The following is a 14,205-nucleotide window of genomic DNA, read 5'->3' as shown; positions in this document are numbered from 1 at the left end:
TTCGGTTGTTGTTTCTTTTTTCTAAATTAGTATTCTGGTTTCAGGATAATGAGTCTGAGAATTTCTGAATTACACCATGAAACTGACACTGCAAACCGTCCAAACTACACACCTCATCTTTGTAACTTCGGGCTTTATGTTTTGGTCTCAAGCCAGCAACGCTCACCTGATGTGACTCCAAGAGAGGTCCGGCATTAGCCGCTCCAGGAATGTGACATTCACTGCGGTTCGAACTTTTTCATCTGAATTTATCAGTTTGGGCAAACTTGAAAAGTTGCTGTAAAGACATGAAAAAAAATATATATATGTCAGACTACTTATCAAATTAAAAGTAATGATAAACAAAAGACACAAGATTAAATCTAATTAAACATTTCTTTAAAGAATAATATGTATTTTTGCTCATATAGGGCGCACAGATGCCTGTTTGTTTGTTTTTTGTTGTTGTTATTGTTTGTTTTTTTCTTTTGCTGCTAATGCACATTTAGCATGTAGGGTGTGATTAAATGAGCCAAACTGGGGTCATATTTTCCCCAAACAAATGCACAACAGACTGTTGCTCAGCAGACTTTGTTCTCAGAAACCCCGTCTGATATTTCAGTCCTTTATGACTTACAGAAATATATCCCTCCAACACTGTAGGTGGGGAGATAACAGCAGGGAAAGAGTGAAACCTTTGCTTGAAACAGTGACAGACAGTCTGCTCTCACAACCATTTCTGCTGAAGAAAACAACCTTTTCCTCCTTTCTTTGGGGAACTTCCCAGCCCCCAGACCCTTCTTTGGGAACCCCGGAACCAGACCCTCCTGTCTGATGCCCGTCTTTCTCCCTTTTTCTCCCTCTCAAGTGGGTGGTCCGGTGAGCTATTCGGGGCGGGGTTCTCTGTTCAACCCTCCTACCCTCGTTCTTTCTTAAAACATGCTTTAATAGAGAAAGTATGCAATGCATACTGCTCTGCTGCAACCCCCCACTATACTGCATCTGGGGTATTCGTGACTGGACGTCTGGGGGGATCACACACATTTCCGATTAGGAGGAGGGAGTGAGAGAGAGAGAAGGGAGGGAGGGAGAAAGAGAGAGAGAGAGAGAGAGAGAGAGAGAGAGAGAGAGAGAGAGATTACCGTTTCATTCCAGCCAATGAGACGGTCGATACACTAAGATTTTCATAGTTGTGCAGGAGCACAAAGTGAACTGAGTGTGTGTGTGTGTGAACTTCCAGGTAAAACTACAAACCGACTTAAGGTAAGTTGAGCTCCCTCTGCGCTCTCTCTCTCTCTCTCTCTCTCTCTCTCCTCTTGTTGCATTTGGCGCTGCCTGCAAGAGCAGATTACTCAGCCTAAACATGGAGCCTATAGCTCGGAATGTATGTATGTTCGGGCTGCTTTGAAAGGAGAGCTTTTGCACCTGTGTTGCTTGCCTTTGTCCTTGCTAAAGTTTTTTTTCTTCCCCCTCAACTCTTTCTTTCTGGCACTCGGTTCACCCGTTTCAATTTCGGCGGACCTGTTATCGCTCCAAAAAACCCAAGTCTTTAGAGATCGATTGCGCAAGTGATGGACGCAGGGGGATATTGTGTGGCGAGCGCCGACTTTACGCGTTAAAACATTGATGGCCTCGACTGTTGTTGTGGCGTTAACATGTGCCAGGCAGTTCCTCGACCAAAGTCTGAGGTTTGAACTCACGGTCTCGCTTCGGGAGCGCACAGCGCACCTTCTTTAACGCCGCACAAGAATGTGTTTTTATGGTTGCAATTGCCGCCCATATGCAAAAAGTACATTCAGTCCCGTACTTGACTGCCAAACAGACGAGAGCAGCGGACGGTCTGCTGCTGCTGCTGCTGCTTGCTGCTTGCTGCTGCAGGAGAAGTGGACGGCGCCTGTTGTGTTGTTCCTGAAACGAGTTTAAAAGCGACGAAACTACGTCGTGCGTCTCGTTTGGCTTTAAATCGTTTCGACGAGGACGTATTTCTCAAATTACTCCGACTTCCTGCTTCAGTGCGGCCGTTTTGATAGGCTGTGTTGGCAATTAGTGTTTGGCACATTCCTTACTGAGCGAGACGTTGTGGTAAAACGACCACCATGGGACATTACCAGCACCAGTCTGTAGAAAGTAGCCATTTAATGATTAGTTTGTCATTAATAATAATAATAAAAAAAACTAATTTATTTAGCAAATAATGATATTGTGTTTTAGAAAAAGTATAACAAACGGATACAGTGTCACGACTTCTGACTATTATAATTAAGCTGCAAGGTCTGCAACTAGAGCTGAAACTACTTGTCAATTAATCGACTTTAACATTTATTAATCGGAAACTATTTTGATAATCGATTGTCTCTGTTTTCGAGCAAAACAGCAAAAACAAAACAACAGCTGTCTTGTAATATTTCAAATGTGAGTTTATACCTTTCTTTATGTTGTTTCTTTTTAAACTAAATATCTTGTGGTTTCGGGATGCCTGGTGATTCAAGACGACCAACTTGAACTCTAGGAGCATACCATGGACTATTTGCAGACTTTTTATTGACTAGAAAGTTATTATAGACAGGAAAATATATTTTTTTATAAATAAACCACTAAATTATTTAGTGATAATATATCAGAAAATTGATAAAAATTTTATCTTGAGTCCCAAACCAATACATATTAATTTTAAGACAAATAAAGGCAAAACAAACAAACAAAAATCAGCTGTAAAAAAATAGTTGATTTATTGGTTGCACATGTCCTGCAAACTAAGACATACCAATGATTCTTCAATGTTGTTTCTATGTTACTGCGTCAGTTGCACAGTAAAAGTTGTAGCAGCGGCGTCACCACACCTACAACATGCACAAACCCCATTGAGAAATACCTCACAGAGGACAGATGGAAATGCATAGTACAGTACAGTGGATGCAGATTTTGGATGGTAGATTGAGTTGTGAATATCTGTGCTACTTTTAGTCTCTGCACACCACTCTCATGTTTCCCTGCTTTTGCCAGGCCCCTGTCTGTGTTCCGATGAACCTGGTGCCAAGGCTTATGTATAAGCAGTTCCCACGCTTGCTCTTGGAAAAGGGTCCTGTGTGATTCTGAATTATCCCTTTAATGATACATTAAACACTGATTGGAACTCAATATGGTGGTTGTGCACGAAGAAGATGGCGTTAGTGGTATAATAGAGACGATTATCCAAAATGTGTTCCAAAGATTGCTGCACGCCACTCGAAAGTTGTCATTTTCTTCCCAACTTTTCTTTGCTCACATCTCCAGCTCCTGATACTCAACTCCTCTCCTCTTTAAGCCCTCGAGGCCGCTGCTCCAGGCTTTGATGACCACACTCTCTGAAGAAGGTGGACAGACGCAGGCATGAGTAACAGTGGGACCAAAGAGCCGTCTCCTCAGCCGAGCACTGCCCAGGCGCCCTCTGAGCCTCAGCGCAGGGGCAGGGGTCGACCACGGAAACAGCAGCAGGTATGACGTCTCCCTTTAAGAAAAGAATCTTCTACCTTCGACAAATTTGGTCCAAAAAAATAACAAAACTACTAGACAACAGATCGTGGAGCTGTGACTGGTTTGTTATGGCTCTATATCCAACCTCTCCCTACAGGAGCCTGTTGGACCACCAACTCCAAAGCGGCCAAGAGGACGACCCAAAGGCAGCAAGAACAAAGGCCCCAAAACTGCACTGAAGGTTACAACAGTCATATTAAGAATAAGAATAAGAATAAGAAAACCTTTATTTGTCCCACAATGGGGAAATTGCAGTTTGCATTTAAGAAGAAACATTTTTATTACAATAATAGTTACTCTTGCAATATTTTATATACAGTATATATGCATGGGTTTATTACAAACTCCTTCATCCTTAGAAAATGAAGCTGTGAATGAGCTTTCCAGTCCTAATCCATCTTCCAATGGGAGAGATCCTGTAATGCAAAGACATTTTAGTTGAGTGAGGCACTAGATGACTGCAGTGGGTGACGAAGACAGACTCAATAGGGAAAATATCAGCTTACAAGAGAGAAAAGACGAGCTGTTTTTAAATGAATGCACTATTCATGTCTCCCACTTCAGCCTGTGGATCAGTGCTCAAAGACGCAGATCACTCAGAAGTGGCGATGACTGTTCAGCCAAATGAAAACTTGTCTTACAGATTAACTGCAGCAGTTTTAACAATTTATTCCTCCTCATCCAGTCCAGCTGAAACATTAAATGTACAAATAAATGCATCGGTAATACTTATCCTATTCAGTGTGATTAAACTTCTGCGAGGTCTAGGTTTTACTAGTAGTGTAGTAAGTGTATTTTGTGATGTTGCAAGCCTGGTTTCTTAGTTATAGAGACTTTAGTTATTGTTCCTGAAGGAATTCAAAATTTTTGTGTATTTGCAGTGAGTACGTTTATTGTTACAGAAACAAGATAACCAAATATAGAACAGAAATTTAGAGTGTGTGGTAGGTCATTTTTATAACACATTTATTATAAACACCTCAAAAGGATTCGTTTCTTGCAACAGACAGTCCAAAACTTAGTAAAACTGTTTTCTAATACAACTAAAAAATAATGCACAGTATTCACATGTCATGAGAAGTCATGACATGGGCACTTAAATACCTAAATAATCAACTTCTTTCTGATGATAGACAAGTTTTAATAAAGCTCTTGGTAACTTTTCATTCAAATCACATGTTTGTCAGAAACCTGTAGCCTATAACTAACAGAGTCTGTACCTCTGTAAATCAACTTGTGTGATATCTTTGTTTTTCCTAGGTTTGGAGGCACAGAAGGGACAAAGTGATTTTTCTTTCTTTACCAACAGATCTTAAAAAAACATTACTGTCAGGCAACTGAAAATGTTAAACTTGTCACAACATGGCATGGTGAGAAATTCCATGTATGAGCCCGCTATTAGACATGCCAATCACACAAATCCATTCTTTGTGGCAAATTAAACATTTCCCAGAGGAGACAGATGTAAAAGGAGGACATCAAACTACTATTTGATAGTTAATTTTAGTTTTTAATATAAGATTTCATAATTTCTGTTCAGATCTGTAAAGTAAAAAGACATTTTTCAGTCCCATTTGTCACTCAAGAATATAGGTGTTGACAATCCCAACCGTGGAGCTGATGCTTGTAAAATAAGGTTTAAGCTTTATAGCACAAAACGTCTGTAGCTCATAAGATAAATGCTCCACAATGAACGCTGCGTGATTTGTACAATATGATTGTTAACCCGCTTCAACGTTCATCTGCTCTCTCTCAGAAAGTAGAGCCAATTGGGGAGCGACGACCACGAGGGCGACCAAGGAAATGGGTATGGAGCAATCACTGACACTCAGACATCTTGCGAGTTAAACTGTAAATACACGTCCAAAGCCTCCGGTGTGTGTGAGTGTGTGCATGCGCGTGTGTGCTGGAGCTGTGCAGTCCTGGAGGGCCCATTTCCCTTCACGTTTAATTAATTCTGTCGCCTCCTCTTTTCACAGCCCCAGAAAGTAGTTCCAGAAGTGACTGAAGAGCAGCAGGTGAGGAAAACGAAATCAGTAGGGCGGCCCAGTTTTGTTTTGATGTTGCACTCAAGTCCGCTCAACTGAAAAACTACCATGCTGTTTCAGAATTAACGAGACAGATGCATGTGTGTAAAATAAGACAAGCCGTGGTCCCCAGTACATGAAATGTGTGTCTAATGATGGGACAAACTGAGCTGTGGGTTTGTGGCAGTATGTTAGAGTTATTCCTACACTGCAGATCTACAAGTGTAGAGATCTTGAACTAGATCAAGCTGAAGGTGACAGTTGGACAGAGATCTCATTCTGTGTCACACGTTTACCTTTTGACTAATGCCAGTAGCTTGTACGCTGTTGATGCTTGCAGTGCTGACGTGCAGCGTTGATCTCATTTAACTATTTATGAATATCATTACTTACTACATCAAACTAAAACTACATTCAAAACCCCTTTGTGCCCGTTAGTAATTCTGCAGCCACCATAGTTGCAAAGTGAACTATATGTACTTTGATGCACACTGCAGTTGTCAGTTATTGTACTTTAGATTAGCGTACTCTTGTTAAGATGAACGAGGTGTGGAAAATATTAGAAATACCTCTCAATATAAATTAATACAGTTGAACAACACCTCAAACGAAAACCTCCAGACTGAATCAACGTGTCCTCCACTAAGCGAGGATTTGGGCTACTGCACAACTCTTTATTTATTGATAGTGGTGGAGGAGGGAGACACAAAAATATGCTTCTTAGCCACTGCAAAGATCCTCAGGTTGTTGTATTGGAAGACACTGGGCTTAATTTGCTGCAACAACTAAACCGTCTGTGACAGTATCACACTCTTACGCTGCCATATGTGTCTTTTTTTTTTAATGAACACATTCAGTCTAGCACAAAAAAAATGTATAAAGATTATAAAGTTGAGTTTTTGTTTAGCCTATTCCAGAGAGTCTTGATTCAAAAGGAAGAGGTGCTGCTGAGCTATATTGTAAGTGTAACAGAAACAATGGTCACTACCCGAACATGAGTTTTATATTTGTCCCTTTTCGCCATAAAAGTCACAGACAGACTAGAAATTGCCTTTCCACAGACTATCAGGGTGTTGCACTTTGCCCTTTGACCTCTGTGTATCCTAGGGTTAAGGTCATTAGCTTCAGAGCGTCCTTTGCTCTGCCGTGGACATTGCATATTTGCACTTGCAATGTGTATGGTATATTTTTGTACATATTTCAGTTTTTTAAGATCACGCCGTGTGGCGTTTAAGTACATCCAGTTCTTTATGTGACGTGTATATCCTACAAAACTGCTGAAAAACCATTGTTACTTCGCCAATATTTGACGGCAAAGCAACCAAACATGCTTCTTGTGTTGTTACGTCAACCAGCTTCGTGAGGATATGGCAAATTCTTGGAAATTCGCAGATGGCGGGGCTGAATTCCCCGGATGCACCACCAAACATCCTCCCGTACCGTTAAGTTTTGATGAACGTACACAAGTGTTTCTACGAAATTTTGGTCCCTTATCCATCTAGTTCACGTTCAAATGAAAGCGTTGCACAACAGCCCTCACCAAAGAGGGGCAGTTGTCTTGATGCCCCTCGCCTGTCTTATCGCATCCTCTCTGCTTAGCAGTTTGTCAAAGACGGTAAGATGCTTTAAGAACTGAAACCGTTAAGAAAGACTCCCTTTCTGAGACGCACGCACGAAGGGGAAGAATGAGTCAGTGTAGAGAGAGGGGAAACCTGATCTAACTGTTCTCTTCCTCTGTCTTCTTGGTTTCCTGATGTAACCGCCTTCCTCACATTTCTAGGTCTGACAGCTGGAACCGTCTTCCTCGCATGCAATCCCTCAATGAAATTTTAACGCTCAAGTCTTGCCGTGCTCTTTCTGATATTGATGAGCTACCTTGAGCTTCGTGAGTTACTACAGAGAAAGAGATGACGATAATAAGAAAGTGACAGTCTTTTGCGGTCCTCTGCTCTTCCAGGGCCCTTCAGAAGAGGCTGAGGAGGGTCCGTCGCAGCTTGATCCCTCGTCATCTCAGGTGCCAGCACAGGAGGAAGGGGAGTAGATAGGACGCCTCTCTACCTACCTCAAGGTTTGGCCTCGAACAAACAGGGGCACAAACTGACTCCTATCTGTGATGGGGATTCAGAAACACACACACACACACACACATACACATATACACACAGTCTCTCTCAAAACTCACTCAAACAGTAGTGGTCTCTCCTGATTGAATACTGTACCTTCGATTTGTTGTTGACTTAAAAAGTTTGGTTTGTTTGGTGGACAAACTCTGTTTTCACATTGGAGTACTTGATCTTTTGATAAGGATTTTTTTTAAAAGGAATAGTTTCACGTTTTGGGAAATGGAGTTATTGTCTTTTTGCCGAGCGTTAGGTGAGAGCATCCGAACCATTTTTATGTTATTTCTCAAAAAGCCTGAATGTAAAAGCAGTTTTTGTTTTTACTTCAATCTTTTTAAGTTTTAGTCATGCTTGTTGGTGGACTTTATCACCTTAGCGAAGCTGTTTACACCGATTTACAGTCTTTACTCTAAGTCAACCCAACTATTCTGTCTGTCAGCGTTCTCATATAACTCTCTGCAAGAATGCAAACAAGAATATTTCCCTTAAAGTCAAACTATTTTGTTTCAGAGTGCCAGCTTTCCTGAACCCCTTTGGTGTGCATGCGTGTGTGAGGTAGTGATGGTGGTTGTGTGGAGAGGGGACGGGGGTTGCAGGCTGAAATGAGAGGGGTTAAGCGAAAACAAAGGAACCTTTTTTTATATATATATATATAAAAACATGTTTCTAACTCATGTGTCATGAATTCTCGTGTGAAACGGGAGCAAGATGGTGACATTTTTTATTTTTATTTTTTAAATCAATGTTACAATATAAACATGGTGTGCTGAAGCTGATGTGAAAGGTTTTACGCAAAAATCAAATATCCGCCTTCGGTTAAAGCGTTCAAATGCAAAGGATTACAAACAAGTGACATTCAGTGTTTCCTTTCAACCAGAAGCCCAAAGGTTCAAATGGGTATTTTATTTTGAAAAGAAAAAAAACCTTTACACATACTAAAGTCAACAGCAGTGTTGACGTGTCATTTTACCACACTCAGGATCTCACTATTAACAGTGCTTTTACACCATATTGAAACCTCAGGTACAAAACTATTCAGGAACATGTTGTCTACTCAGTAATAATTATGGTGCTGTGTTTGTTGTGCATTTCTGATCTGTATTTGACATTACCAGTATGCCTTGACACAAAGACCTCATTTAAACCTCAGTTACCCTCAGTTTCTTAATCTCTCATTCTACCTCAGTAACACAAAAGACAGAAGATCTCCAAGAAAGCAATTTTCTTCACTCCTGCAGCAGTGACTTACAGTATATGATTACTGTACACACACACACACACACGCACACGCGCGCACACATGCACGTAAGGTCATGTGCAGATAGTACAGGTGTGGTCTTCAGGGCTACATACATGCCGACACACAAACACACAGAAGCCGATGTTACACTCCAGTAGTAGAAGTGTACAAAAAGCATCGGTGTCATTTCTTAAAAAAATAAAAAATAAATAAACTGTATTTGACAAAAACTGAAGTGAGACTTTGTTCTCCTGGGAAATAAAATGCAGCCAATAGTTTACATACAACAACTTGATGAAATACTTGCTTTTTAGGGTGTAGTTCCTCATGACATTTTTTTTTTTTGAGTTTGTTATTCTTTTCTCATTTTTTTTTACTACATCATGTATTCTCTGATTCTTACACTGTAAATTGTACGTGTGACACTCTTAATTCATGGCAGCAAATAACCACAAAGTGCTGAAATACATGAGAGTTATGGCTAACATTAGCCACCGGTCGTACCAGACCGACTAAGGCAGCAACAAAACACCTGATTGTACTGAAGCGAGGGTGTGTTTTATTGCTTATCGATTCAACTTTTTCATTTCAGAGAGGCGGGATGTGTCATTTCTTCCTCCAAGCGTTACAAACTCTCTTTTTAAAGGATAATTTGATTTACCTCGGATAGCACATGGCTACGTTTGTCATTTGAAACCAATATGATGAGCTGAATGGGATTTTATTTGTGATGCATACAGTAATACAATATACTAAACAAAAGTGTTTTCCATGAAAAACGTTGAGCGTGGGTTTTGTGTACATTAAGGTGTACTGTTCCTGGTAAGACAGGTGGCTGTCTATGTGATGTTTCATGCTTTGAACACCATAAGTAAAATTCAATTTGTCTCGATTGTATTTGGGCGTAGGTGGAAATCTCAAAACAGAAGTACAAATGAGTAAATAGAAAACCTGCATGCCACTGGTAGAGTGAGGAAATGTTGGGTTCCAGGTTTGTAGCTATGACGTCCACATGTTATATTATTTAGCCTGTTTTACATATATAAAGAGTTTTACTTGTTACAATTGCGCAAAAAAAAAAAAAAGACACAGACTGAAGGGAATGTATTGTTCTCCAGCAGATTTACGTACCTGACACCAGACTGTAATGCAGGGGAAGTAAATCTACAGAAAATATAATTGAATATTAAAGGAATGAATGAAAAGCTATTATTTTAGTTCATAGAGCTATCTGGTATCTGTAGTGAATCATTATAACCACGTTATAGATTTAAGATGATATACAGAAGGAGCTCAGGGGCTCTTGTTACTCATAGAGAGTTAGTTTTCCAGCCTTTGGGGTTCTTTTAAAAAAAAGAAAAATGTTTTCGAGACCTTTTTATCGAGGGTCTCTGCACTTAAACTGACAGTTCAAGTCGCCATTGCAGATGCGCCAGCGTCCTCTGACTTAATGTGTGGCGGACATGAACTATGTATTACTTACAAGTTGCTCAGTACTGTACATTACTTGAATATCACCCATCATTTACTGTGTACATATACACGTTTCTTTCACCTGCAACTTACTCCTCTTATCACTGATCATGTGATGTATTTCAGACGTTTCATGTATTTCAGCATTGTTGACTAAATTGCTGCCGGGTTGCAGATAAGTTCAATGTTCAACTGCATTGACTTAACTTTTTTTTTTTTTTGCCCCCTGGACTACCTCTGAAGACAAACAAGCCTGGCTCATTTCTGGGGGAAACTCATGGCCGATTGTGGCTAATGGTTTCCATCAGACCTTCAGGCGATGTGGATCATGAAATCTTGAAATAACTTTCAAACTAGTACTGTCGTAGTCCACACATCTCATCTCACTACATTCATATGACCGTAAATGAATGGAAGTCAGCCTGAAGGGTGCCTTTTAATGTAACTACAGCTGAGTCAATGTATGTTATTTTACACGAGTTGTGTCTGGATATTTACTCTCTATATGGGGACAATGTTGTTCTGTGATCTTACTAGTGATATAGTTACATAAAGTACTTGATCCATTTTCAACTCTTGAAAAGTTGAAGTGTAACTTGAGAAATCATCTTTAAGCCTTTCTTTTAACACCTTTTTGTAGTTATGTTATTGATGTGTCCTCATCCACTTCATTAATACAACTCACAAACCTGTGATATATATTTTGTTATGATTCTTTACCTTGTGATTTGTGTTACTCTGCTTCTTTATCGCTTACCAATAAAATATCACACCTATATCGACTCGTTTTTGTGAAATAGCTTTTAAATAGTTTTAATGTGTACAGACGGAAACAATCCTTCGTTGTTCAATAAAGAGAAAACAAAATGGAGAGGAACACTTCACTTGGGGATGGCAACACATCCAAGCTTGTCAGAGACCACAAAATTACTATAACACAAGTTTACACTTCTCGTTAAGGAAACATGGAAGAACTTTGCTGACAAGCTACCAAACGTTTCAACAGCAATGACACGGCATGATTTCTTTACAAAGTGCATCACGCTGCATTTGTGCGGCAAATAATAACAGTGCAAGATCATAATGTGATGCCTACCTTTGCGCTCCCTTATCAATCATGCACCCTTTTCATATGAAAGCCACTCTCATTTCATATACTGCAATAGAAATAGCCATCAGAGCTTCGTTTGCTCCTATAAACTGTCCAGTTTCCCTTCGTTTTCCGTCCTGAGCATCAGTCTGTGTTTCAGTGCAAACTGAAATCAACTAATGGAAGAGAGTTGTCAAGCGTTGAGAGCTTTGGCTACATCTGTGAAGACCAGACGACTGGGCCTCTGTGTTGTCCCTTGGGAGGTTGTGAGAGTCTTCAGGGCAGATGATGGGCAGAAGAACAGAGAGGAGATAAATCTGTTAGTGACATTAAGATCACACAGTGGCTCCAGCCTTGAATCTTCCTCTGTAACAAGTGTCTGTGCTACGTCGCATTTTGTTAATTTTAGAGCAATTAGGATGGTTAAATCAGCGTTAATGTAATAGGCTGTAGACTGATTAATTATTGAAACCAGAAAAACAATTAGTACTAGAGGCCACAGAGTGCAGTTCACTGGGTTCAGGAGACCGACTTAAGTTTGTGAAAATTACAAAAGAAAGTTTATTAAAAATACAAACATGCCTTCTAAAATTGCTCTTAAAATGCTCAGTAGCCATCGGGTTTGTTCAGTTGTGAGATGCAGCTGAAGATGATGAAAAAAACTAGTAAGTGGGCAGTGACCTGGGTGTGAAACTTAGGCTACTAAACAAAAATGCCCCAAAATAACCTATGCAACAAATAAAAATTAACATAATTTATGTTTCTGTATATGAAGCTGGAGTCTATTCATATCTGACAACAACATAAAATGGTTTTTTTTGTGTGTGCTTCATGTGGCCCCTGGAATATTTTATGTATAAATATTTAGTTGAGGGAGCATGAAGGAAAGGATGTGGAAGATAAGATGGATGTAGGTTCAAAGGAAAAGTGTGCCTGTGTGCATATGCCGTAATGCAGATTACTTAATATGTTTATTCGAAATGAGTTTCAGGCTTGTGGACTACTAGCTGCTGTTTGAGATACTGAACCAGAGACAGCACGAAAGAGTAAGGGTGGTAGTGTGGAGAAGAGAAATGGTTTGAAGGGACACACGGGTGATACTTTACCATGTTTGCCTTTTACCACTATGCCATTGTCAAAACTTAAAAGAAAATAAAATAAAGAAGAATTACGACCAGAAAAAAAATGGAGTCAGGATACAAATTAACAAACAAACTTAAATCTTCAAAATGTACACCAAAATAAAAACACACTGCAGTCTGCATTAAAATCGGGGGATTGGAAAGTATTTAAAAAAATGACATTTACACTTTGGCCACTTTCTCAGTCTTCCATTGATGTCTATTAAATGTATTAAATATGTCTAGTAATCAAATTATTTGCCACAGTGAGGCTATCCTACCTTGGCATTAGGACCCGTGAGGCTGCCATCCCGGCCGTGGTCCAGTAGTTCCTGTTCCAGCAGGTCATCTTGTTCTTCAGCCGGGTCAAAGTTGTACATGGGCATGAGCTGGTGTCTCAGTTTCTCCAACCTGTATGAGAAAATATTAGAGATGATGACCAGCTGGCAGCTAAGAAGAAGTTATGTTTGTATTTAACTTGTATATTAAAGCCAAGTGGCATATAATGAACTTTTAGAGCCTCTGGACTGTTAGTTGTCGGATCTGCAAATAAAATCTTTCTGAACTTACCGCTTCCGTTTCCGTATGTACAGCATCTACAATGGAGAAAAACAGACACAATGAGAAAGACAAAAACAGTAATCTCTTATCCACACTAAACGATAGAGCATATATTATATATCTTGTACTGAATGACTCCTTACTATTGCCACTGCTAGGCCAATGACAGTGATGATCCCAAAGGGTACAAGCAGCATTCCCATACCCGACCCCTCAATCACCACCTCCGGTAACGTGGTGGCGTTTAAGCTGGTTTCATTTGTTGTTATAGTAACAGTCATTAATGTCCTCGAGGTGACATTGTCTCGGGCCCCAGGGCTTGTTGAGATGAAGGGGACCGTGGTGGTTGTGGCAGTTGTGGAGAGAACACTTGCAGTCGTCTTAGCTGCATTTACAGCCATGGTCAGGTGTAACTGTTTCAACTGAAGGATGTATTTTTAATCTGTGAGGATGTCGCTCAGTCTCTAGCACGCCTCATGGTCGACACAGGTGTCTTCCCGCCGTTCTGGGGTCCGTTGAGGCGTTGGTGGTGCTTCGGCCATAAGACCTGTAGAATTAAACCCAAAACAAAATGGGAACATTTATTAACATTGTGTGTTTTATATGTTGAAATGAACTACAGGAAGTATATGAAACCACATCCCTTTACTTGAAATGCTAACATGCCATTTGATTCTCGCACCTTAAATCTTGAAAAAATCAAACATTCAGTTTTGGCACAGCCCACCCTCACTTTCGTTAAAACCATGCCTGATTGTGCCAGCGTGGTTGCGTTAGGTGTTTTGGGGCAGGATGTGGTTAGCAAACGCACAGGAGGAAATTGGCATAACAGACTTGATAAATACAGAGGAATACTAACCACTCCAACTGTAACGTGCACTGTGAGGAAATGTGTTGGCAGCGTGCTCGAACGTCAAATTCAACCCACCCACTCACACACACATACACGTTAACTTACTACACACACACACTCAGAGGTTCCATAAATATCCACTGCATCCAAGGCTCAGTACATGTGCCTCCCACCCACGCACGTACTATACACGTCCCATGAGAGTGAGAACCTTTCTTTTTTTTCCAC

At 40.3% G+C, this 14,205-nt stretch overlaps 2 protein-coding genes across 2 annotated transcripts; one reads left to right on the top strand and one right to left on the bottom strand.

Annotated features, from left to right (window-relative positions):
* The first annotated feature begins 2,756 nt into the window (after positions 1-2,756).
* On the top strand, positions 2,757-7,570 carry LOC311487460 (uncharacterized protein). The gene is made up of 5 exons (XM_084543741.1): positions 2,757-3,453; positions 3,590-3,673; positions 5,249-5,299; positions 5,472-5,510; positions 7,477-7,570. Exons 1-5 carry the CDS (start codon positions 3,349-3,351, stop codon positions 7,558-7,560), a joined length of 363 nt encoding a protein of 120 aa, XP_084399867.1. The 5' UTR covers positions 2,757-3,348; the 3' UTR covers positions 7,561-7,570.
* A 4,052-nt stretch (positions 7,571-11,622) lies between these two features.
* Positions 11,623-13,525, bottom strand: cUnh3orf18 (chromosome Un C3orf18 homolog; the record flags this gene model as incomplete). Its single annotated transcript, XM_084543740.1, has 4 exons — positions 11,623-11,716; positions 12,845-12,974; positions 13,134-13,159; positions 13,268-13,525. 4 exons carry the CDS (start codon positions 13,523-13,525, stop codon positions 11,636-11,638), a joined length of 495 nt encoding a protein of 164 aa, XP_084399866.1. The 3' UTR covers positions 11,623-11,635.
* Positions 13,526-14,205: the final 680 nt, after the last annotated feature.

This window comes from Chelon labrosus (assembly GCF_963514085.1).
Source record: "Chelon labrosus genome assembly, chromosome: 4".
Classification (NCBI taxonomy): Eukaryota; Metazoa; Chordata; class Actinopteri; order Mugiliformes; family Mugilidae; genus Chelon; species Chelon labrosus.
This window is presented reverse-complemented; position numbering and strand designations above follow the sequence as displayed.

Coding starts and splice junctions, on each gene's coding strand:
- LOC311487460 (XM_084543741.1), top strand. CDS start 3,349: ATGAGTAACAGTGGGACCAAAGAGCCGTCTCCTCAGCCGAGCACTGCC. Junction 3,454..3,589: donor GACCACGGAAACAGCAGCAG/GTATGACGTCTC, acceptor CTCTCCCTACAG/GAGCCTGTTGGACCACCAAC. Junction 5,300..5,471: donor GAGGGCGACCAAGGAAATGG/GTATGGAGCAAT, acceptor CTCTTTTCACAG/CCCCAGAAAGTAGTTCCAGA.